This window comes from Numida meleagris, chromosome 3 (genome assembly GCF_002078875.1).
Source record: "Numida meleagris isolate 19003 breed g44 Domestic line chromosome 3, NumMel1.0, whole genome shotgun sequence".
NCBI classification, from domain to species: Eukaryota; Metazoa; Chordata; class Aves; order Galliformes; family Numididae; genus Numida; species Numida meleagris.
In genome coordinates, this window is record NC_034411.1 from 80717457 (window position 1) to 80744293 (window position 26837).

The 26837-nt window shown below is 37.0% G+C and overlaps 1 protein-coding gene across 4 annotated transcripts in view; it reads right to left on the bottom strand.

The window, feature by feature from the left end:
* Window positions 1-26837, bottom strand: part of SENP6 (SUMO1/sentrin specific peptidase 6) — an 83533-nt gene that overhangs the window by 38723 nt on the left and 17973 nt on the right. For all 4 annotated transcript variants that reach the window (XM_021390018.1, XM_021390017.1, XM_021390016.1 and 1 more), the window contains exons 2-5: window positions 14089-14182; window positions 8349-8412; window positions 7071-7213; window positions 1007-1108 (exon numbers count right to left, since the gene is read on the bottom strand). In XM_021390018.1, coding sequence (XP_021245693.1) covers window positions 1007-1108; window positions 7071-7213; window positions 8349-8412; window positions 14089-14182 — 403 coding nt within the window. The remainder of the gene's footprint in view (window positions 1-1006; window positions 1109-7070; window positions 7214-8348; window positions 8413-14088; window positions 14183-26837) is intronic.

Consider the following 26837-nt stretch of genomic DNA (forward strand, 5'->3'; position numbering starts at 1 on the left):
CCCTTTACAGACCACAGTGCAAGTAGAAATGGAAGGAGACAACATTGGTACAGGTTCTCAGAGACTGAACCATAAAATCCATTTCTGGTTTGCTTCCTCGGTGGCAGATTACCCTAGTGAACACTTGGATCACATCACTCATTCACATCTGTACGTGGTCTTTGATATTCTGAACAGACAAGAAAATGAGGGAAATGGTACAAAAAATAGGATGATTCCTACATATGATCTTACAACCCCAAAAATTTCCACAAACACACAAAGAGAAAAAAAAGGGCACAAAAATACAAAATGCTGACACGTCAGCAGAGATCCATAAAACCCATAAAAGGGGCTCTGAATGGACAATTTTTAAAAGAAAATTTCTTAAAGCAATAGTTAGCTCATACATTTGTGAAAACGTTTATATATGAAAAGTCTGAAACTCTAAACACTAGTATTAACAGAAATCTGATGTGCTTTGAGTTTTCAAAATAACAATATTTAAATCAGTATGGTTGAGCAAAATTCCCCAGTTTCCTGTAATCTATTCCAACAGATATTTATATAAATGTAAAATCTCACTTCTGTGAGATGTACCAGTTTATACATTTTATGCTGTATTTAAAGACATGATCATCACACCTATTGCTTAATTTTTAAATAGGCCTTACACAACCAGGAGTTTCTTTGAAATAGTATTTGATTATCACGTTGACAGTTAAGTTCTACTGCATGGTATGTCTATTTCAAAGTATTTTCTCAACATATTTTCATCAAATACTCTCCTACTGAATATATGTCAGCGTGCTTTAAAATTAGTAATCTCTAACACAATGAGTCCTAAACTATAAGCTTCAGTAATTGAGATCAAAGCTCATGATCAAGTATGCACCATGTAATTATGTTTCCTTAAAACACTTCACAGCATAAGGAAAACAATTACGTACAAAACCAATTACGTACAAAACAAGAAATAACTTCTTACAACAGGAACACCTGGATAAACAAATTCACTTAGTCCTACCTTTGGGCTGCCGTTTTTACTACTGTTGTCTGTGCATGCGCATGGTGAAAGCGTCTACCATGTACCACAGTTACAGGACAAGACACATTCTGAGCATTTTCACTGCAAAAGTACAGAAAAAAATGGTTTAAGAAAAGTCTCGATTGGTTGGTTTGTTTTTACAGTGTCCTAGCTAAAAATTGCAGTGTCCTACTTTTACAATAATAGTCACATAAAAACAATAATCAACAAATTACTTCTGAATCAATAACGTAACTTGTTAGGTTATATTTAATAGGCATAAAAGCATTAGATTGCAGAATAAAACAGGTAAGAAAGTTCACTTTTTTCCCCCCCGAAAGAAGAAGTTAACATTTTTATCAAACTTTATCACTATTCAAAACACTTGTGAACCAGCTCCCCTTTGCTCAATCTCCTCATCCCAATACGACACTGTCTTTTTAAATGAAATATAACCCTTTATAATTAACTTAATTCTTCCATCTACACATTTTTCTAAGACAAAGTATTTAATGTAATCAAGGAGAATTATACTGCATAACATACAAACAGACTGAACTCTATTTCTGGAAGTTCACAGATACTGTTACTCCTTAGGGAAAGCAAAGGCAGCACATGCATGGCAGTAAGATGGCTGGTAGATGAAACAACACACCACAGCTCAAAAAGAGTAGACACTGCTAAACCATTTTAACAGGGCTCTGCACAGACATAGTGTATTCACCAATATTCTTTAGTATTTCTTCATTTTCCTCATTTATTAAAAGCCTTTCAAGGCTTTAATCTCATTATTACATAAACCAGGTAATTCTGAAGGGACACCTCCCTCTTATCATTTCTTAAAAGCAGATACAAAGATACAATTTTCTGTCTGATAAATGAGCAATCCAGTAGTCCTGTGAAGACCATTATTAACCCGTACACTTCTATTGTAGAACACATAATGCTGCATTTAAAATGTTCAAAAAGTCATGAAGTTTTCAAGACATAGCATGCTGATAACACTAATTGTTTCAAATAATGGAAATATAACACTTAGATTTAGGTTACAAAACTACTTGGGAGATTTTAACTGATATTAAATAAAAAACATGAAAAAGCATTCCAACTGACTCAAAATATTTATCACAAGTATTATTCAGCTGAATATTCATTTCCTCTATTCCTCTTGCGATGAAAAATAAGAAAATCGTAAGACCCAGAACTTCCAACAAAGTTGCAGATCAATTCCTAATCCTTCCTTTATATTCCCCAAAAGATGAAGATGAAAAACTTTCTATTTTGACTTTTTATTTATTTATTTACTTTTAGTTTACCCTTTTGGGAGCCTTATACCAAATATTGTAAGGAAAATTAGATGCTTTCAGAGCATGTCCGGGGAACTACAGGCCTGTCAGCCTGACCTTGGTGCCAGGGAAGGTTATGGAGCAGATTGTCTTGAGGGAGATCATGTGGCATTTGCAGGACAACCAGGGGATCAGGCCCAGCCAGCATGGGTTTGTGAAGGGCAGGTCCTGCTTGACCAACCTGATCTCCTTCTATGATCGAATGACCCATCTGGGGGATGAGGGAAAGGCTGTTGATGTGGTCTACCTAGAGTTCAGCAAAGCCTTTGACACTGTCTCCCATAGTATTCTGGAGAAGCTGGCAGCTCGTGGCTTGGACAGGTACACTCTTTGCTGGGTAAGGAGCTGGCTGGAGGGCCGCCCCAGAGAGTGGTGGTGAATGGAGTTAAATCCAGCTGGCAGCCAGTCACGAGTGGTGTTCCCCAGGGGTCAGTGCTGGGGCCTGTCCTCTTCAATACCTTTATTGATGACCTGGATGAGGGCATCATCTCAGTAAGTTTGCAGACGACACCAAGCTGGCAGGAAGTGTCGATCTGCCTGGGGGTAGAGAGGCCCTACAGAGAGATCTGGACAGGCTGGATCTCTGGGCTGAAGCCAACGGGATGAGGTTCAACAAGACCAAGTGCCGGGTCCTGCACTTTGGCCGCAATAACCCCAGGCAACGCTGCAGGCTTGGGGCAGAGTAGCTGGAAGGTTGTGTGGAGGAAACAGACCTGGGGGTGTTGGTCGACGCTCGGCTGAGCAAGAGCCAGCAGTGTGCCCAGGTGGCCAAGAAGGCCAGTGGCATCCTGGCTTGTATCAGAAATAGTGTTGCCAGTAGGAGTAGGGAAGTCATTGTCCCTCTGTACTCAGCCCTGGTGAGGCCGCACCTCTAGTACTGTGTCCAGTTTTGGGCCCCTCACTGCAAGAAAGACATTGAGGCCCTGAAGCATGTTCAGAGGAGGGCGACGAAGCTGGTGAGGGGTCTGGAGCACAGGCCTTATGAGGAGCGGCTGAGGGAGCTGGAATTGTTCAGTCTGGAGAAGAGGAGGCTCAGGGGAGACCTCATCGCTCTCTACAACTACCTGAAAGGAGGTTGTAGTGAGCTGGGGGTTGGCCTCCTCTCTCTTGTAACTAGTGACAGGACGAGGGGGAATGGCCTCAAGTTGCGCCAGGGGAGATTTAGGCTGGACATTAGGAAACACTACTTTTCTGAAAGAGTGGTCAGGCGCTGGAATGGGCTGCCCAGGGAGGTGGTGGAGTCACTGTCCTTGAAGGTGTTCAAGAAGTGTTTAGATGTTGTGTCGAGAGACATGCTTTAGTGGGGTTATTGGTGGTAGGTGGATGGTTGGACTGGATGATCTTGTAGGTCTCTTCCAACCTAGCTAATTCTATGATTCTATGTCTGAATGATCATGCCATAACGTGACTGTTAGAATCTCACTGATCATAACATAACCATACATATAACGGAATAAGACCTATCTAAACCAACCAAATGGTAAAACATCACATTCAATCACCAACATCATGGAAGTAAACACACACTTATCCCACAAACTTCTAAGCCAAGACTACACAACTCCAGCTGTTCAGCCATCATCTAGACTAATTTACAGCCATCATTCTGCTTAGTTCACCTGAGAAATAAAATCCTGACAGCAATCCCTTCTAAATACTTGACCATCTCTCAGTTCCTCTCTGAGTTCCAGTTTCTCTCCAGACTCTATGAAGAGATACTAGATGAAAACACAAGGAGAGTGCACAAATTTCTTCTCAGATGCTAAAGACTTGCATAGTTTAAAACAAGCAAGTAAATCTTGTAACACATTCATCATGTTTCATCATTTTATTTGTTGTATCTGAGCTTTGCCAAACTATCATGATTTGGAAACTTCAAGTCTTATGCCTCCACAGCAGATAAAACTGTTTAGCAGTGTTCTGCTTTGTGCCTCATGCTCAAGTAGTGAGAAGCTCCCGTAGGTGCTGGAAGAGAACATCACAGTCTGCTGGGTGATCAGATTTGAGTCAAAGCAGACTGTTCTAGATGGTACACTTAAACGTTTCATATGGAGTGAGATAACCTTCCAAGTAGGGCAGCTGTAAAATACAATCTGCTCTATGATCTTAGTCTTCGAATACAACATAATCAGTACAGACAGAATCACCAGAGAATTTCATCATAAACTGTAGCAAGTTGCAAAACTGCTACATCCAAACAGAAACTGGATTTGCAAGCTTCAGCACAGCTTCAAGAAAATCACAGAACATTAAAACTTGTCAGAAAGTATGTGCAAAGAACAAACGTTCCAGAAATCTGAAAGAAGTTAGAATATAATGACAACACTGCATCACTTAAGAGTCTAGGCTCTGAAGAAAACCAGGTTACACTATCACATTGTATCAGTTGATCTTGGTAACTTCTGAACAACATCACAGACTAAGAAGGCAAGACACAGAGAAATCTTGCACTGACCAAAAGGGATAGATCTAGAAGTAACCAAGCACAACATTTAAGAAACAGAACACAATTACAGACTACATTAATTCTGCCGGTCATTAACTTCTTTAACTAAACATTACCAAGAAGAAAATCTAAGGGTCTTATATCACGAGAATCTTTGATACAAGTTATCAAAAACTGGAAAAGAATTAAGTGATTCAAAATGAGATCTTACAATAAATTTAAAAAAAAAAAAAAAAACCAGTTAAGTTAGGGTTTGATACTGAATATGCTTAAAACACATGCCTTATTGCACAACAGCAAACAACAGATAAAAACTTTGGGTTGGTTTAAAATATTCTGCATTTAAATGCAGCTGTATAAGGAAAATGTCTTCTCATTGCCCCTGCACCTTTCTATCCTTACCATCTCCCTATCCCTCATTTCCTGAATTTTAGGAAATACTGAAGGACAAAAGTATTAACATTACTGAGTCATGCTGACAGACATCTTAATGAAAACAACCAATATGAAGTTTTCAATCCTTACTCTGCAGACAAGGTTGAAGAACTTCAACTTCGTGATAAAAATATCACTATGCACCAATGCTCAAGGATCTCAGGTATCTGATCTTCTTGAACTAACTTCATCTAGCAGCTTAACTTCATTACCAACCCTCGGAATTTTCTTTAGTCCAGTAATTCAAATACAGACGTGATCATTAGTAAGCACCTGTCCTGCTACACCTCAAAGCTAACACACCAATCTTCACCACAGTGACTGGATCACAAGCCTTCAGTTATTTGAGGATTTTGTTGTGATACATGGGTTATGAAAGATGTAACACTATCACAGTTAAAGTATTAAACCAAGGCAATGACTTGCAGCATAATCATGTTTCCAAGCAAACTGATGTTGCAAAATCCAAATAGAATTCAGTAAATAATGGTCAGTAATACCAGTTTTAATCAAAAGTCAATTGTTTACATCACTCATGATGGCCTACTCCCACCCATTCTTTCTCAATGAATTCCTTCATTAATGACTGTTTATTAAGGAGAAGGTGGACATTTATACTTTCCACTTAACTTCAGTGCACAGGTCAAGAGTAGACAAAAGGAGGATGCTTGCTTTCAAAGTAGAAGATAGAATCTTTCAGTAAGGTGACACATATCCAACCAATTTAACTTATTTTAGTTGATTTTTCTGAATTTTCTCATTTCAGACGTGTAATTTAGTATTTATCAATGTAGATCCAATCCAAGCAACAGAATGTTGGAATTAAATGCTTAGCACATCAGCAACTATTAACCTATATGTATTTATTTTATTTTTTTATTTCGGTTAGAAGAAACTTCAGAATCTCTAGGGATTTTTTTGTTTGTTTCTCAATTTATATTTTCTTTGGTAAAAAAATTAATAAATGAATTTAAGACCATACACATGCTACAGAAGAACTGAATTAGGGAGTTGTGTAACAATAGATTAAGATTCTGAGTGAACTGTCACCATCTCACTGAACTTCAACAAGGCAGATTAACGTATGTGAATAGGTTACAGTTACAAGGGTAAGACAAGAAGCCTTTATTTTGGCACAAGTATCTACAATTCATGTATTCATTCTTCTGTAACGAGCTGAAGGATCAGTTCAGACTGGAAATTCAGGATTTGTTCCCTATACATCAGGTTCAATGATCTGAAGAGCAGGAGAGGACACACATCATACTATAAATCTATGATTTATTTTCTGAAGTGACTCTGTCATAAGTCCCACTAACCAATGATGCTCTACTCCTCATATAGTTATGTATACATTAGATATTTGATGACTGGACAAGCTATAGCTAGATAACTATCTATTCACTCCTGCAAAAGCAACCAAACCAAGAGTATTTCAGCAATATGAAATTCTCCCAGAGAAAGTTATATGAATATATCACTTTTTGTTACACACTAAATTAAAGAGATCAGTCTTCTAAGACATCAGAAATACTCTTCTATCTATCAGCACTGTACAGAAGAAAACAATAGCTCATACAGACAATACTGGTAAAGCACCAACAAATGCAAAAGCTCTCACTTAATAATTTTTCAGTATTTTACTAGCGAGTTTTACTAAGATTTTGGAAGAAGAAAGACCTTAACAATCCAGTCTTCTGTCTTTGCTCAGAAGCGCAGCACAGTGTAGTTATGCACAGCAGATGATGTAATCATACTATAGATTGTGTTCATTTATCATTGATTTTTATCAGTGATTAAGTAAACAGTTAAGTAAACAGGAAACTCAATATGGTACCTCAGTTTCTTGCTATTTCCCATCATGTTGAGGCCAATTGCATTCCCTTTAAAAGGTCTCAAGCTTGCAGCTTTGCCTCGCCTCGCGTATGTTTTTATGGAATCACCACTGATGCCGACAGCTCCAGGCCGACAACGAAAGGACTGTAACAACAGAATTCATGTGCATTACAGTGCTTGCGCAAGAAGTAAAAACAAAAACATATTATATTTATAGAAATACTACTTTGGCTTCATTTTCATATCGCTTTGATACAAAATTTTATGTATAATCTACCCAGAAGCCAATTTCAATGGAAGTCTTGTTCTTAAGTCTCCTAGAAATACTTCTAAAGTTCACTGTACAAACAAGATTGTATCCCATTAAGAATAATTTTAGATTTCTCCTCTATGTGATTTTTCATCCTGGAGAACAGAATTCTTTGGTATATCAGAAGCCCTCCAATTCTGCCTTTCTGGACAGTCTATTTATTAAATATTTTATATGTGAAACAGCTTTATGCCTCTCAGAAGAACAATAAAAAAATATACATGACAAAGCCAACTTGCTTCATAACTAGTATGCTGGCACCAAAGTTGTATCCACATTTTAGATACACGTATGTCACTTTTCAGATGCAGAATAATGGGAATAGCTTGTTTTGAGAAAATGGAAATTCAATTGAACAAACAGAACAAAATGACTTTTCCAAAAGGTTTGCCATTCCAGTGACACAGAAATCATTGGATACAATCACCCTCAAATTTGCATCTGTCACATAGAACTAATAAGTGTAAAATAAACTCTAATTTCTGAAATAGTTTATTTTGTTAATGTAGTAAAACACTCTTAATCAGTAGGATTCCTCACTAAACAAAATAGTCATACTTTCAAAGCATTATGAAGCATCTCTGCAGTAATAAGGTATTTCAAAAAAACACAAAAAGCATGAATTCTGCCTGTATATATACATATATGCATAGAAAATTAGGAATTTGATATTAAGTGATTATGGGATATAATGATGAATATTTCCAAATTAAAATAAACTTATTAATGATAATAGTCGAAACTTAAAATTAGTTATTTGTGCTAATATTTTCAGAACACTATACCAACTAACAAGATCTCTAGGCTTAAGACATTAAAAGCATACAGATAAACAAGTTGAGCACACAGGCTGCTAAATCAACACAAACATTCACTTTGTAACATTGCACAAATGACTATGCAACACTGTTTTAAAAACTAGCAGGCTTCAAAGATACCTTTTCATCACAAGGTAAACAGAGTACTTACCTTTCTTTCTTCATTTGGACTGAAGGGCCCATCACTGTCATCTATGCTGAGCAGATTTGCCTCACTAGATGATGATAGGCGTGGGAGAAAAAAAAACAAATGTTGTAAAGCAACAGAGAATAAGCAAAACATTTTAAACATACAAAGGTCTTCCCCCCCCCCATTATCTTCTAAATACAAATGCATATACACACCCAAAACATAAAAACAAGCAATATAATTATCAGGATATATCATGGGAACTTAAACTTGAAGTGTACATTGAAGTAATTCAGGAAAAGCAAACTTCAAGGACATTATTAATTCAAAACAGAATGCTATTGAAACTCCACTATTGTCACAGTAATTTTATTGACATCATTGTATATAACCCTCAAGTATTAAACTAGAAAATACACTATTATTTTGTTCATAAACAGAATGGTTTAAAATGGCAAACTTCACAATGCTTCAGGAGAACAATTTGTATAACAGAATATTATCACACAGCAATTACTGTCAGACTATGCCTTCCTAAAAATAGCACATTCAGTTTGACTCATCCATTCATTAAAATGTTTCTTTAGTAATTCCGCATCCATCATCTTCAAAAACTGTAATGGAGAGCAGCTAGATTAGGCTAACAATTCTTGCTTCCAGGAGAAGCAACCTGTTCAACATCATCCCTGTTTAATTTATTCCTCTCTCGGCTGCAACAAAATACAACTTTTATCCAATTTTAATTTCATGGATTGGATGGTTCTTAATTAAGAACATTCAGGCAGAAATTATGTTAAGAATAGATGCGGATATGTCAAAAGGCTCGAAGAACATCTACAGCTTGTCATGGGGATGAAAAACAGTGATGGAGAAAGAGGAAATATTCTTAGCTGCAGGTATGACGTACTGACAATCATGTACACAGTGACTATTTCTACCCTTCACGTTAAAAGAAGGAAACAAACTACAAATGAATATGGAAAAAAAATCCTTAAGTCAGACTGAGCAAGAATAACTCTTCTGATGCAACTAAGATGATATGACTAGAAAAATATTTGGAATTGGATGCTTTTAACGAACCAATATTCTCAGATTTTAAGGAATGCAGAGTATAAGCAACAGTAACAGAAAGAAAGGCTGTTTCTTCAGACAGCAGAATACATAGCAACTGAGTAATGTCTATTTGCTCATGTATCACATGCTTGCACTTGCCTGCTTAAAAGATGTAATTTATATAGACAGGAAAAAAAATACACGGCAGTCTCACATATCAGACAAAAACATTTTAACACTACTGAAATGAAACCTCAGCAGTCCTTCTGTGAGGTTATGCCCTCACACTTTGTCTCTTTTTAAGCAGGGAACCACGAATATTTTCACATTAGAACAATCATTTCTAACTACATTATACTTTACAATAAATAAAAATTAAGCCGTTATTAAAATAACGAAAAAATAGAATTATGTAATTTAGGTTAACGGAGTAAACTCCGTTGTTCAAAATTATGAATTAATATTTAGGCACCGAACAAGAGAAAAAGATGTTTTACTCCTCTTCAATCACTTCTCATTTGTTTACTGTTTAAAACCATTAAGAATCACGCAATAGCTAGTTAGGCAGCTCAGTTTAATAGAACATATTTATACTTCCAACTCCAAGCATCACATGTTGATTTTTGACGCTGTGCCAATGAGCTACAGGAGTATTTCTATCAACTATAGAATCACAAAACAGCTGAGGTTGGCCGAGATCTCTGTGTCCATCTGGCCCAATCCCTACTCAAGCAGGGACACGCAGAGCAGGGTGCCCAGGAACACACCCAGGAGGGCTTTTGAAGATTAACAAGGCGGAGACTCCACAGCCTCTGGGAAACCTGGGCCAGCGCTTTTTCATTTGCACAGCACAGAAGCGCTTCCCAATATTTAGACAGAACCTCCCGTGTTCCAGTTTGTGCCTGCTGTCTTTTGGCCAGTCCCTGAGCATCACTGAAAAGAGCCTGCCTCCATCCTCTTTGCACCTCACTTCAGGTCTTTCTAGACACTGATGAGATCCCAGCAGTGCTGAGTAGAGGGAATCACCTCCCTACACGTGCTGACAATGCTTTGCCTAATGCAGCCCAGGATGCCATTAGCTTTCCATGCTGGCTCATGCTCAGCTTGGTGTCCACCAGGACTCCCAGGTCTGTTTCTGCCACGCCGCTTTCCAGCTGTGCAGCCCCCAGCATATCCAGGTGCCTCTGGCTGTTCCTCTTTGCCTTCACCTTGTAGATCTACATGAGGTTCCAACCAGGCCATTTCTCCAGCCTAGTTGGCCACATGAGCATCCAGCCTAACAGTCACTCTTCGGTTTTGTTTGACACAACCACCAGCTGACTTGTTTCAAATGTAACTGTAATCTCTTTTCAAAAACTCTTACATACAAAAGCAAAAGGTTGGCATATTCTCCCTCACAGCACACTGTATACATTCTTGAGTTTAAAACTACGTGGTGGTAGCTGACTCATTAAAAAAGCCCTGGTTATCAGAGGCACAAGAGAAGCAGCAGTAAATGTACAATGACATCCCATTAAAAATGACATTAAAAATAAAACCTCTGAACTTAAGAATGGTAGCTCTGAAATAAAAATTCTTTATCAATTTATTATTAAGGATTAAATACCTTATAACAGTCACAATAAAAGCGTAGAATTTCTATATAGGTAAATTTTTTGAGGAAAGGAATTAAAAGGAAATAAGTTTGGGGAAAAAAAACACTTAGATGAAAAAAAAGTATTATTGCTTTTTACAGTCAAGAATACAAGGAATGAAGTAGTTTACTCTCCCCTAAAAAAATACGAAAATCAAAATAAAAAAATAAAGAAAACATTACTTCAAAAAGGACACCACAGAGCAAACAAAATGACAAAACCATTTAACGTGCTCTGCTACATAAGATAAATATAACTCTCACCACATATTCTTTGAAGGTCTACGCAAATTTCACTGTGTAAACTGACAAACAGGTCTTTTTTCCCTAATTATCTACATAAAGGTTCCTTTCCTTCTGTGTGATCTCCAAGTATAAAGCAAGAGAAGTTTTAGGTCATCTGCTATCATCCTGACTGATACTCTAAATCAAATCCACTACATCATCACAGATGTTACTTTATTGTTTCAGGTGGGGTGAAGATGTTCTGCAGGCATTTACTTTGAGATCAGATACCTGTCAATTCCCATTTTCATTCTTTTTAACTATAGTTCCAAACAAAATATCATCTCTAGCAGCATTTTAAAAATGTATATACTGTGTTGGGGTGATAGTGCTATTTTTCCAAATCCTCCTCAGTTTATAGAAATTCTTTATTCCTGAATATGAGATCATTACTTGACATCTTACCACGATGACACAGCCAATGTAACTCTCCAAATAAGTTAAATGGCACACTTGTAAAGTACTCCAAGTATACTAAAAATTGTTTCGGTATAAAGTCCTTAGCCACATATTTTGTGTTGATCTCACTGATGAAAGAATCAAAGCCAACACTGAGTACTAACCAACAATATCAGCACAGATCCCACTGGCTGTATTCTCTATCACATCTACGTTCTAAGTGTTGGAATGGCATTCTTGGGCTAGTTCAAAACAAACTTATTTTATGCCTGTCATTACAAGCGCAAAAAGCTGTGACAAGATCAGAAGCTAAAACGTCAGTGTCTCAATGACAAGCAAGAGAAACACCTCAGAGCTTGCTTCAGATTTACAGCTTTTTCCATGCAGACATGCAGGAAGCTGAAAGCATTGCTAGTAAACATCAGCAAAACCAATGCAAGTGACAGTAAAAGAATCCCAAGAATTACTCATTGCTTAGTATGGTCAAAACAGGGATGGGGGGACTACAAAGCTTTATGCTGGAACAATTATATAAACTGAATTTGCCAATCTTTGAAATGTTCTGCTAAGTGTGAAAGGTTATTTAGAAAGAACTGACAAATTATTGTCAAATTGATTGCTTCCTAAAGATTCTGACAGAATATTGACAGAAAAGAAGTTACGCAAAGTAAAAACATACAAGAAAAGTAAAATTTAAAAATGCTCAAAGTGAAGCTTACAATGCCAATCACAAAACAAATAAGCAGAAAACAATCGAAGAAGTTTTTTGTTTTTGTTTGTTTTTAACCAAAAATAAATACTTGGGCAGCTTAAAATGTACAGTTGCCTGAAGTTTGCTTGTAAGAGGATGGTTGAGCAAAAAATCAGGATCTTCAGTTGAAATCAATTTTCAGCTACTCTTTTACCTATACTACCAGATTAGGTTTTGCATAATTCACAGATATAAAGAAGAACTACTAATGTGAGTAACAGCATCTCAATATTCAATATTGGAATATTCCAAATTCCAATAACTGGCTACGGGAAAACTGTTTTATCATGCAGAATATTTTAAAGGAATGAGAAATCATTCAGGAATGCCATGATATAAAACATATGTTCAATAATCAGTTTTTCAAATGTCATTTTTTTTAAATGAAAAGCAGTATTACTCTACGCGCATCTCATTTTGTGTTAAGCCAACATCAGCTGGAGATAGAAAATGGCAGTAAATGATTACAAGAAAAAACTGGGATGCTTACAAATGAGAGCTATTTTTGAAGACAAGTAAAATGCAAGTACTAATTCTACTGTGTATGCTGCCATCACACTTGAAACATATTACTGTGCATTTGAAATCATGTTTCATTTTATAAAACTAAAATGTCCTTAGCTTGAGAACCTTTTGAAAACTCTTTTTAACTTCTGATGCAGTTCTACTGACAGATCTTAATGTTGTAAATCACAATTAAATGAACTCCTGAATTCATTCAACTGACTAAAACACTACATTTCTTAATTTTTTGTTACAGTACAGCTTGCTGCTGCAGCCTAAGTGGTTATGTGACTACGTTCCTATCTCCTTTCTGCACATAATACTTGGCAGAGTATTACCTACTAAAATACTACTCTACGGCGGTCTCTTGAGATTATTAAGGAGGTCAAGCTACAGACTCATGTAAGAATTATTTTCGTACTTAACCACAGGATTCAGTTTCTCCTTATGAGAGAACTAGAGTTTTTTAAACTTACAGGTTTAAACTTCAAATGTCTAGGAACAAATAAACACATTCTTCATACATGAAACTTGCTGTTCTTTTCGAAAATTATTAGATTTTTTAGAAATGAATGAGAATGAGAAAGCATACCAGTAACAACAAAACGTTATAAGGACAGGATTTATTCTAACTACACAGATAGTATTTAACTTTTAGGGAAAATGCAAACATATTAAGTAAAGAAATAAATGATAAGGGAACAAAAATAGCCTTAAATCTACATTGTGAGATAAACACAAGGGAGAAAAAAGTCTTTTAAGCTTAGTTTTTTAAATACTTCAATCGTAACAGTGAAGTACTGAATGATATCACCAGTAAGAGAAGCAGAAAGGACTTTGTTTCCTTAGTTTGCACGTAATGCACTTTTGTCTGTGTTCCTTAGACTTCTACAGTAGCTCAGAAGACAGCCCCAACACTTCTGAAACGCTGTGAATCCCACATTAACAATTAAGTGTACAATATAATCCACTTTCTATATCATAATACTAGTTAAAATTAGCACTTTTACCAGAAAATTTTCTCTTCATCACTGAAATTTTAAAAATGTTATGTTTCTTATTAACAAATTACAAAAAATTATTTATTTGTAAATAGACAATTATACTTTCAATAACCTAGATAAAAGCATCCTTACTCTTTCTCTGCATCTCCTTCACTTTCTTCTGCATGATCAAAGCTCCAATTATTTTTAAAACCTCCATCTCTCTTGGACTGTGATCTATCCAAAGCTGAAATGAGAACAAGTTAAGATAAGACTTGGTTTCAGGGTGAGTTATTAATCAACACAATCTAGAGGAGTAAAGCAGGTGTATGCATTTTCCCCATATATTTATTTTATTTTGTTGATGTCAATGTTTAACTATCATTTGAGCAAATAAGTTCAGTAATGCAGTGGCAAATCATTTTCTTAAATGAATACAAGTAATTATCAGTCAACATCTTGATTAGTAATGCAGTAAGTTAGCATGCTATTAAAAATTACTAAGTGAGGGTTTTACTGTCTTACTGATACCTGTAAATTATTGTGATATGAAGAATCCTTAAGCTTATTATTTATATGTCTGATGTTCAAATACATGTTTCTTTTCTCCATATATAACCAACAGTTTTGAACTATTCCAAGCACAATTTCAACATACAACGTTTTTTTAATCCAACATCTGACACTGACATGAATTGATGTTTGCCGCTAACTGAAATTTCAGGGTTAGCATCAAACAAACAAATGAAAACCTGGATTTCCTGAGAATAGTCACACCACATCAGATCTCAAATTTATCTACTCCAACAGTATGGAGATTTTGTAATAAGATAGTATGTGGCTGTCTAAGTGAAGGAGATTCAGAACATGGAGGCAGCACTCATTAAGGTAAGGCATTGTTCACCCCGATCCCAATTACTGCAACTAAAAGCTGCCTTGCACAAATCCTGTATGACTAATTTTATAGCAGATTTGATTAGAGTGCAGTTTCAATGTGTCTTTTCTTACTGTTTTCACACATTTTACAATACTTTTGGAAATAATGAATGTAACCCCATGCTCTGCGATGAAAGGAAAAGAATCATAACCAACAAAAGATGTACAGGGAAAAGTAGAAACAGTGCAAAAAGCAAGATTTATCACATTCAATCTCAGCTTCCAGTTATTTGCACCTACCAAGGTGTTCCTGAGCCATGGATAATACTTTTGTTTGTAATAGCTTTTCTTCCTTTTTTTTTTTTTTTTTTTTTTTAAATCAACATTACCTTATAGAAGAAACAGTATTTTGCAGCAAATAGCACCTCCTTTTCACTACATAAATATCTCGGTTTTGTTTGTCCTGATTCAATCTGGCATCTTCTACTTAGTACTCAACTCTCCTGGTTCTTATGCTAGGTGAGACAGTAATCCATTCCTATCATGACTGCATACATCTCTCTTGCGCTCTTCCAGTCATCCTTTTCCCAGGCAGAAAACAAGCAAACAAACAAAAACCTTGTCTTCTTAATTTTTCCTGTTTCATACCCTCAATCCTTCTCTCTGAACTTTTTCTAGGTCTACTGTACCCTTTTTGAGATGGTGAAGAGTGGAAACCCATACTACAAGTAACACTGAAAACACTAATATGCCATTAATTTCTTCAGAAGCAACATGGTATTTCTGTATCGCTATTTATTCCTTTCATAATAAATAATATGCCTGGAATTGCTATTTTCACTGCTATGGAGAACTGCTTTGATGTTTTTGTACTAGCTAATTTCCATCTTTCACACGACTGGTAAGAACCAGCTCAGATTCAATCAATGCATACAAAAAATTAGACAAATCATTCTCTTAACTATTTCTCATTCACATGCATTACTAGGTGTGTAGCAACATTGAGTTTAATACATAATTTTTAAGGCACGTAATTCACCTGCAACTTCCTTGAAGTAACAAGCCATTACACTAACCCAACTGATGTTTGCAACATCTACATACTTTTGTTACTTCACTGTCAAACATTTTTTCTTCTATCTGCACCCATGTTATCACAAATCCTTGTCGAATTCAACTGCTTACTCCTACTGTTAACAAAATGAATCACTTTTGTCCTCTCCAGCAATCTGGTGTCAGTTGTTACATATAGTACTTTCAATTTTACGTAGAGGAAACCTAGCCTCTCTAAAAGCCTGTGGTAAAGAACATCAGAGAAGGAATGATCAAGTTTATCTCAGTCCTCATTAACATTTCTTTAAACTTGAGCTGTACAGTCACAAAGCTCACCCATGAAGAGTTCCTCAGTTACTCCACTGACCAATCAAAAAGCTGGTATCATACTAGATACCTTCCCTACTCCTAGTAGAAAGACAATCCTAACCAACAAGTACCAGGCAACAGTCATTTACTCTTTTATCACCAAGTTCCCCTTAAAACATTTGGATGAATGCTATTTCATCCTTACCTATGGTTTGCCTCATATACCTTTTCTTCTGCTGATGCTTCATTTCAAGACATAAACTCTATCACATTCCATAAGAAAAAGTATGGCGTAAGTGTTGTCAAAGTGGGTGCAATCAATTCTTTGTCAGTTTTCATCTCCCGTTCTCCAAAGCCTCTTTTTATAACTCCGTTGTCTGCAGACCCTACAGATACTCCAGAAACTCTTCTGACGAGCTTGAACAAAGATTCACCATTAGTTTTTCTGCTTGTTGGGAAAATGCAGAAGTGGGTTTTTTGTTTTTTGGGTTTTTTTTTTTTTTTTTGACTGCCACATTGTATTTCTAAGTTTAGTCCACCAGCATTTTCATTCATCTCCATTCTTCTCATTTGGATAAGTTCAGCTTCTTTTTTCCGGATGTTTACCCTTAACCTCCTATACAGCCATGCCAACATTTCTGGGGCTTTCTGAAATCTATTTAAATAAGAAGCATGCATTTGCTGTAAGCATCCAATACGGCATATTTAAATAACTCTCAAGCTGCCTGCAAATATTTTACCCTCTGGCTGCATCCTTTAATTCCTCTTCAAAAAGTTTCTTAAGAGTTACTGTATTCTTTTTTTTTAATTAGGCACTTCTGTAGTGGATCATATTCCTATAGGGTTGGAAATCCAACAGGACATTGTGTATCTCATAAACTTATCGCAAGGTTTTCTAATGCCACTCAAATATTCTGCAGAACAAGTATATTCCAGTCGCAATTTCACATGAATGAGGATCGCTGAAGCATACTGCCGCTTCTTCTCTGTGCACACAGCTTTCCTCTAGGAGGACTAGAAAGCAGCGCTTCACCAAGACCTCCCTCAGTGTCACTGTCTGCTATCTCCACAGCTTTTAAATTTCCAGTAGGTTGGAATCACCACCCGGTCAGGTTATCTGTGGTTCCAGCATTACATTTTGTTTTACATTCCTTGAATCCACCTAGCTTCCACATCACTTTTTGAGCCATTTAAGTATGATCTGACTTGAAGGTGTTCTGGAATATGTAGCACTTCTTCAGCCAAAACTACCCCTAGTCCCATTCAGTCTCCATTTGTCACACTGTCTCTCTCATTATTTTCCTTCTATCTGATTTCAAGTAAATTCACTCTGCCAGCATCCAGCTCTATCATTCCACCTGAAATATTTCTCTATGTTCCTTCCATCAAATAAGGCAAATTTACGATTTTTGTGTGTGCGTTTCTTCTGTTTAAATCAAACTACTTGCACATGCTTTTCTTGGGTTCTTATTTGAGTTTTAGCAGCTTCAGTGGAGAATATAATTTTTTGTACTGAATGCACATTACATCAATCCATGCACTGCTCCACTTTTTTTTTGAGAAAATCCATCTCACTGCACAGAACTCCCTTTCTTTAGAAGAAATTTGCACGTGTTTATTCATCTTGCCTCTACCAAAAATATAAATCTAGAAATGTATCGTCATCTCAGCCAGACTGTTCACCCAAGTTCCTCAGTCTGAATGGTTACTTGGGATCTGATTCTATACAGGTTTGTTTTTTAAACAAACGCTAAGTTTCTAACTATTTGGTAAAACTTGAATTTACAACCTGTACGTTGCAGTATTTTCTATGCATACTACCAGGGCCGGTACACTTTGTATACCATTATATACTGTCATCAGGGCTATATACTGTGCACAGCAGGTGGTATACCTGACAGATTCATACTGAGGAGTAATTTTAATCATTTACATGCCTTAAAAAAAAAAAAAAGTCATTTAAACAAAATTTTCTGGAACACCATTTATTTTAGCTTTTACTAAATCTTTTTTATTATTAGCCACATCCCAAAGCCATCCACTTTGTGTAAAATTTACCCAATTAACATTTTTGGGATGACAAAAATCAAAGCACACTTTCAGGAAGAATGACAGAAAATAGATTAACATCTTTAAGTCACTGAATGTTGTCACTGCCTTGTAAACTCCTTTAGCATGAATTTCCATCATTCAACAGTGCTATTCCTAAATTTGAGTGGGAAAAACGTTCACAATGGATCTTTTTGGAAGAGTTATTCATTATGCAATAAATAAATAAACAAAAACTCTGTCCATCTACAACAGTGAAGTGAGGAGTATTTAGCGAAGTACAACAATGGCATCTTGGAAGATTTTTATTTATTTATTTATTTTATTTTAAGTCTTGTGCTCCGCAGTCTAGGAACAATCATTCCATACAAATCGATATTAGGGATAACCAGAACAATACCTCTCTTTATTTTTTACTGTTCTAAATGTGAGGCTGCACGCACTTATTGGTCACATGAAGAATACTTTTAACTTTTCTCACAAAGTAGCTTTTTCCTATATATCAACAGATTGCCGTCAATAGAAACTGTAGCATTTCTACTACAACATAAAGAGGCACATTACAGTTCTCTAATCTGCTGAGATCACATCTATTTCTGTGTCCAAGAAACACCCAAAACATAAACCTAAACCAAACCAATGTTTCATTCAGGACTAAGGACTTGTTCCAGAAGAACCTGAAATTTCCATACTTTTTCCCAGTTACAGTGGTCTAAAAAATGCAAGCCTTATCTTACAAACGCTTAGACCATCACAACTGCAAACAACTCAGCAGACACTGTAACAGTCACCTAAAGAAAAAAAAAATGCAAATTAATTTCAATGCACTCAGACTCATTTTTTTTCATCTAGACTCATATTTAAGTAAATTAAAAAGAATGCTTCTGAGCTTTCTAATCTGTTGTTCATTTAATCATCGCACGTACTGATAAGAAGGTACAAGCATTCATAAAAATCTGACGCAGGAATTATTTTTAAATGTGTTTCTTTCCCTGCTGTTTCATTATTCTATCAGACAGGCTTCTTCAGGCTTCTATGCAAACTAGCTTTTTATCTTCCAGGTTCGATATGATCAGCTCTAACAGGTCAACTGTTTAACTGCAGTGAGGGTGCATTTTCATACTCCGTAGTAAGCACTGCACGAACAGTTTTATGCACACCCTCACTTCTTACAAGCTGGGGCTCCTTACTCCTGTCCTGCATGCTGCATAGGCAGCACAGCTCCCACCTGTTCAACCACACTACCACAGCACAGCTGTAACTGCACAGCAGAAGAAAGAAGCATTCAGAACCAGAGACTCTTTTAGGCACTAGTGAAACCAAAAAAACAAGCTTCACCTGTCCTCTCCCTAAATTACCTGCAGATGTAGGAAAAAAAAAGTCAAAATGTCAAACTTACTTCCAGTAGTAAACAGTGATTATATATTGACAGTAAGCAAGATGCTCCATTTAGTACAGAGCTCAATGGCAAAGCTCTGCGATACATATGTAAAGGATACAAGTATGGATGGACATTCTGTTATACATGAAGGCAATTTAATTTCTCAGCTACCTAATGAAAAAAAAAAAAACCCAAAGTTTAAAGAATGGTATATCAACAGAAAACCAATGATAAACAAAAGAGAATCCACTTCCAGAACAACAAAAGAAAGCAACAAAAAAACATTTATAAGAAGCACATAGTTGAAAGATGGAAAAGCATCTGCATATCCTGATAAAAAAATTCTTTTCCTATTCAATTTTCATATACATTGTATTCCTTACCCTACAGTGTATTATGTAGAATGACTGAAATACAGAACACAAATATAGAAGTAAGATCAGTCACCTTACATTTTCTGAGAAGTACTGAAGTATTGCCAACAAGGACTAACAAAGTAGGATAGCTTAGAAATACGTTAGATGTTTTCTTTACAACCTCTTTGACGTTTTTTCTGGTAAGACAGCAGTGGTAACCATACAAAAGACAACTAGTGTTTCCAGGACCCTTTCTACTGATTCTCCCAACAGAGAAGTAAAGGCATCACAAAAGGATGCTGCCCTTGCGATAGCATCAGAAAACAACACAGTACTTCAGAAGAGCCTCTTCAATTACATCAGCAGACAAAAGAACGCTAAGGAAAATGTGGGCTCACTGCTCACCAAGAAAGGGGACAAGGGACCTAGTTACAAGGGTCACTGAAAAGACTGATGAACTCAAGCCTTTTTTTTTTTTTTTCCTTCTCCAGATTTCTCTGCTAAGTGGTCCTCCAACATTCTAGTTCCCCAACACTACTAGCACAATCTACTGTCAAGGAAGAGACAATTAACATATAGTTAAGCCAACTATAAACACCAGAGTCCACAGGACCAGACAAGAGGTGTTAGATGGTGTTGAGGAAGCTTGCCAGTATCACTGTTAGGCCACTTTCTGTTAACTTTGAAAGGTCGTGGCAACTGCGAGAGGTTTCCCATGACTGGAAAAATATCGTACCTTTCTTCAAGATCAGCAACAGTGATGACCTGGGCAACTACAGGCTAGTCTTTCTCATCCCTATCCTGAAGAATGTTATGGATCATATTCTGCAGGAAAACAGCTCCATGAAGACGAGAAAGTGAACACAGATTCACTAAGGATCAATTATGCCTGACTATATGACTGTATTCTATGCATTCTCTAGCAAAATGACTGGTTCTTCGGGTAAGGGAAGAGCAATGGATGTTGCATTCCTTGACTTCAGCAAGGCTTCTGACATGGTCTCTCATGGGGACCTCATATTCAGATTGGAGAGACATGAAATAAGTGAATGATAAGGTGAGCGAAAAACTAGTTGGTCCAAAAGGAAACCAACAGAGCCAAAGGATGATGACAAGCAGTACAAATCAGCTGACAGCATGCCTCAGCGATCAGTACCAGAACCAATACCATTTAGCTTCTTTGCTAATCCTCTCGATGACAAGACCAAATATATTTTCCAAGTTTGCAGACAATACTAAAGTAGAGGAAGCAGCTCAAACACTAGAAACAAGAAAAAGGGCTGCTATTCAGAGAGACCTGGCAGGCTGGAGAAATGGGCTTACACAAAACTTAGGAAGTTCCACAACAGCAAATGTATCTGGGATGCCAGATGCAAGTCCTGCATCAGGGAAGGAATAAGCCCACACAGCAGTGGAGGCAACTGGCTAGAAGCTGCTCTTCAAGAGGATCTGGAGATTTCAACAAGGTGAACATGGGTCAACAGTACCACCCCACAGCAAGGAAGGCCAATCACTTGACACAACTTCGTAACTTCCCTTAGTGTAGGGGAAGTGACTCTTCCTCTCCATATGGCCCTTGCAAAACTGTATCCAAAGTACTGCAGTCAGTTGTGCACTCTCCAGTATATCAAAGACACTGACACACTGCAGCAAGTCTGGAAGAATGCTGTCAAGAAGGCCAGGGGGACATAACATATCATACAAGGAAAGGTAGGGAAGATGGGAAGATGAGACTCTTTTGTTGTCTTCCATTTCCTAATTGGAAGGAAGAGAAAACATGAAGCCAGGCTCTCCAAAGACACACAGCAGAAGGATGTGAAGCAACAGACACAAGCTGGAACAAAGCACATCCAAACTCATTATAAGAATTGATATATTTTTATTTATTCATTACCATAAGAGTGGTCAAGCAACGAACCAGGTCAGACTGACAATTTATGGAGATGGAACAAGGCCCTGAGCAATCTGCTCTTGCTGGGTTTGGGTTGGGCAAGAAGTTCCAACCTATATGATTCCAATCAGCAGTCAAGTGGTTTCCAATCTACATGATTCTAAGACAAAACTAAAAAACAGTGATTACTCGTAGGTACAAACTTTCAGCTAAAGCGAATGCACCATTGTCACAAACACTCCTAGAATTACATTCCTCAATCACTTTCCTTCCTTTTTCTCAGTAAGTCTGCCACCTACACAAACTTTTCAAATAAGTTAAAAAACATCAAAAGCAGGATCCAACAATAGGTAAGGTTAAAAAAGGGGGGGAAAAAAAAAGAAAAAAAGAGACAGAGAAACAAGAACTGTTTTCATCTCCAGAAGTATGGAGCTCTGCTGCTAGATTGAAGACATACTAAAAATTCAGAAAGAAAGAAGATAATTTTCGTATGAAAGATGATGCAGAAAAGATATTCTACTGTTACATAGGAAAATTCAGAGGCTAAAAGGTTAGGATAGGCTAAGGATGATTTCTGAACTGTCAACTTATTCTAAAAAACATTGGTGTGTATAAAGCACATCAAAGAGGATGATAAGTAAGAATTTCAGAATGCAATTTCTGTGGCAAATCAGTATGTGATACTAATCATGCATGATCTCAAGATTTTAACACTGGAAGACTTTTGTAAGATAAGCAAAATGAAGCAGGAAACTTTACAGTATATTACTTTTCCAGAATATCTGGAAAATTATCCCCGATATTAAAAAAAAAAACAAAAAAACTGTGTCCAGAGTGTTTCCATGAGAAAAAAAACAACATGCAAAGGTATGAAAGAAACTCTATGATGTAATTAAAGGAGAAATAAACCTAAACTAGACAGTTCTTTGATGCTGTCAATTCCTCAAAATTCCCCCAAATAATAACAGCAACAACAAAAGCATACAAAGAACGCTCAACAACAAAGAAAACTTCAGTAACTTAGACAAATGAAAAGAGACCATCTCAAAAAAATCTGAGTAAGGAAAGCATGAAAGGAGGATGAAAGAGTTATTTAAACTCTAAGCGGTGAGAACAATTTGCATTTGCCTTTCTGTACAGGCCAAAGATCATCCTTTTTTCCCTTCCTATTTGTGAGGGCAGTGAGCTGGACTAGATTGCTGATACAGCTGAAAAGCAATGCAGACTAGCTCCACCAACACTTCTCTATCCATCTAAAATTAGTTTTATGCCCGTTTAGCTCAACTTGTGGTGACGTGTGAGAAGGGCCAGTGTTGACACAAGGAAAGCTGCAAAACACTGTCACTGGGAGGGGCGGCACGCCTGGTCCTACCGTAAACTGCTGGTACAAAGACTTGCAGGCCATACAGTATCTCACGTGTGGGATCTAAGAGTTAACAAATAATGCTGCAAACATACACAGAGGTAAAAATCAAGTAGATAGCTGTCTGCTTTAAAAATTAAAAAAAAAAAACAAAAACAAACAAAAAAAAAAAACTAGATGCCCTCAATACTTGAACTCCCTTTGCAATCAGAGCCATGAGCCAAGGGAACCAGAGACCAGCTCAGCAGCTGGCTGGTCAACTGAATTGTTCGGTAGGCTCCACCAGCTACGCTATAAGACTAGACATTACACTCCGGTATCTCCATTATCTTTACTGAATTCCATCCCACAAAGTTTAAATAAAATTCAAAGAAAACAGTAATGTGTTTGTAAAATTTCTCTGTTACATTATCATGAAAAGGAACTCTAACTTGTTCAAACTATTTCATCTGAAAGAAAATAGATTAAGAGTTGCAAAGGGGGTGATTAAAAATGACAGAGCATTCCAACTACCTTATTACATAAAAAACACAGATTTTTGTAATGGAAGTATTAAAGTTCCAGATCTAACTATGTTACATTTCAGGAGCGCTGACAGCTGTTAACTAAACCACGGCATGCTAAAATTTACTGCATACACTTCTTTTCTAAACAGCTAAAAAACCAAACAAACAAACAAAAAAAACCCTACCTTTAATTTCCCTGGAAGAACAAACATTTTCTCAATAATTACTTTTAAAGGCCATGAACACAAGTGAAAAACACTGATTAAGTAATTAAAAAAAAAAAAGGGAAGAAAAAATGAAAAACAAAATAACACTTGCCAGCTTGCTAACTGCATCCAGTCCTGAACTTGCTTTTCAAGAAATACTACTCAAAAGACAGATAAAGCAAAACACTCAGCTTTCAAGCTACTATCCTGCAGCTGGAGATGGGCTGAAGCCATCTGTAACTAAACACAAAACCCACATTTACCTCCATAAAAAACCTACCAAGAGCTCTGAAACTGCTCGGAGTTCCTATCACTCCTATCCATTAAAAGCCATTCTTCCAAGAAAGGAACAGTGTCATCTCCAGCTAAGAAACACTTTGCTTGATGACAGAGAACTTTCTGACTGCATTCATGACAGAGGTTTTTCTCTGCTATCCAGCAGGTAAAGATTCAGTGATCACATATTTGCCTTATAGCAGTATCCAGTAATCTCATTTAAAAGTTTATCAGCCCACCGTGTTAGGTAAATGCAGTCATAATAACCCGGACTAGACTTTTAGTAGCCCAGAAGTCCATTTTCAAAAGCTTGTTCTTAAGGACCTTAAGATTGTGTTTCAAGCAGTGAGGCCGGGTAGAAATAAAATTACAAATGGACAGCAGTGTTTCTAGAAGATGTGAGCCTCAGAATTTACAAAGGCAATTGCAAACATGAAACCTACCATCCCCTGCATAGTTCAAATTCTCATCTAATGGGCTCTTGAATAATCTTTCTGTTAGACTGTCGTATTAAATTCTATCATCAGCGAGATATCCACATTTTGTTACACAAGCCAAAAAAATGGGATATGCCCAACAAACATAACATTGTATCCTACAACTTTAATAAAAATACAGCAGCTGAATTAATTTTTGTGTAAAAGAAATAACTTTATGGCACTAGACAAAAGAACTCACGAAAATAAATATTTTTGCAGCTGTTTCATACTGACATAAATTTCTAAGATTAAATAATATTCATCATGTCACACAGCATGATGTTTTATCGTACCAGCCAAACATCATTGGTATTTATCATTCCCAAAAATCTTTGTGGCAAGTTTTATTAAATGTGTGTATATACACACACACCCCCCCACACACCAGGGAGTTTGCTCCGGCGGTTTGAAAACAAACAAACAAAACAGGAAGGCCTCGCACGGTTTCTGAACAATTACTGTTTTTTATTTATAATCATTCAAGATTTAATCAGAGAAAGATATTCCAAACTCAGTGACTTCACTCCAAATGATTCTTTTATTTTATAGGAGTTACCGGGACAAGCCATCAGAAAAGTCTCCTTGCCTAATGCAGCACTTGCCCATTAAATAAAAACTTTTTAAAGGCCAGCTGACAGATGTGGGAAGAATAATCACAGTCTCCTGATCCTGGTAACTTATTCCTTCCAGTCTCTAACCTTCACCATAAACTAGTTCTGCGCAGAACTTAACCTGTTATTTAAAATAATTGAGTTTTCCTGCGCAGAATAAAGCTGATGTTGCATGAGAGAATTTATTCTGAAGCTGAACTTACATATTGTGTCTTAACTTGAATTTACAGCTCACCAGAGACCAAATGGGGAACATCCCACACCTCTCACACCCAGAGGCTGTCTGCCCTCCCCAAGCCCGCCCACCCAGTGTCCTATCTCTTATGTTCCCCTTCAGTGAGCAATTTCAGAGGTTTGGCAAAGCACAGTCTGGCAAGACAGTACCCAGCACCAAGTTCCACCTCTTCGGCAATATAGTGGTGAGTCCCAGGGGCAGTGGACAGTTCGAGATGCAGCACAAGGCTGGAATTTGGACAAGGTCAGAAGGGAAGGAGCAGCCCATCTCCCCCACCTGCGGCAGGGAGCCCTCAGAGCAGCACAGCTGCAGTATGTTCTTTAATTAGTTTAAAGCATTCTGTTAGTCCCTGTGCCTAAACCAGTTAATAATGTTAAGCCTTGCAAAGAGAACCAATAAACAGTTGGCATGCAGCTTTACATTCAAAATGGAGTTGCAGTATGATAAGATAAAAGGAGCAATGTCATGGTTCACTGCTTTAGGAAATCCACACACACAATTTATCATTACTCTGTATGAGACAACAGCATCACACTGCAATCACCTCGCTGTTCTCTGGACAGTTTATTCTGAAAGAATTATTTATACATTTGATATCTGTGAGCTGCAGATTGCTAGTTTACATTAACTATGAGACATCAGTATTTATGCTTTTACGACCACCATTTTAATAACCAACTATCCTCATACGTTATTAGGACATAATTCTTTCCACGGATTACTTATAAAGAAAAGTTATTCAAATAACACAAAAGTGTTATTTTAACATGTAGCAGATACTATACCATAAATAAAAGTAAAAAACAACTTCTCAAGTTATTTGCTCTTCATCATTCCTGTTAGTTACAGTACCCAAATAACCATTAGCCGTTCTGTATTCTGATTTATACTACGCTCTGTTTCAGAGCTTGAATCCCACTTGGCACAATCCCCAGTCCTGTTCAGGGAGACAACACTGTACAAGAAAATTAAGTAAGTTTGCAGCATTTTTACTATGTTCTATTTAAAGTATTCAAAAGACAACTCACAAATTGGTGTACACACTAATAAACTAAGTTCTCCTTATAAAGTTCACAGTTCTCAAAAGAAAAGCTTCCATCCTAGAATCACAGAATAGTTTGGGCTGGAAAAGATATTTAAGATCATGTAGTTCCAACCCCCTGCTATAGGCAGGGATACCTCCCTCTAGACCAGGTTGCTCAAAGCTCCATCCAGCCTGGCCTTGAATGCCTCCAGGGAGGGGACACCCACAACCTCTCCGGGCAACCTGTTCCAGTGCCTCACCACCGCCACGTTAAAGAATTACTTCCT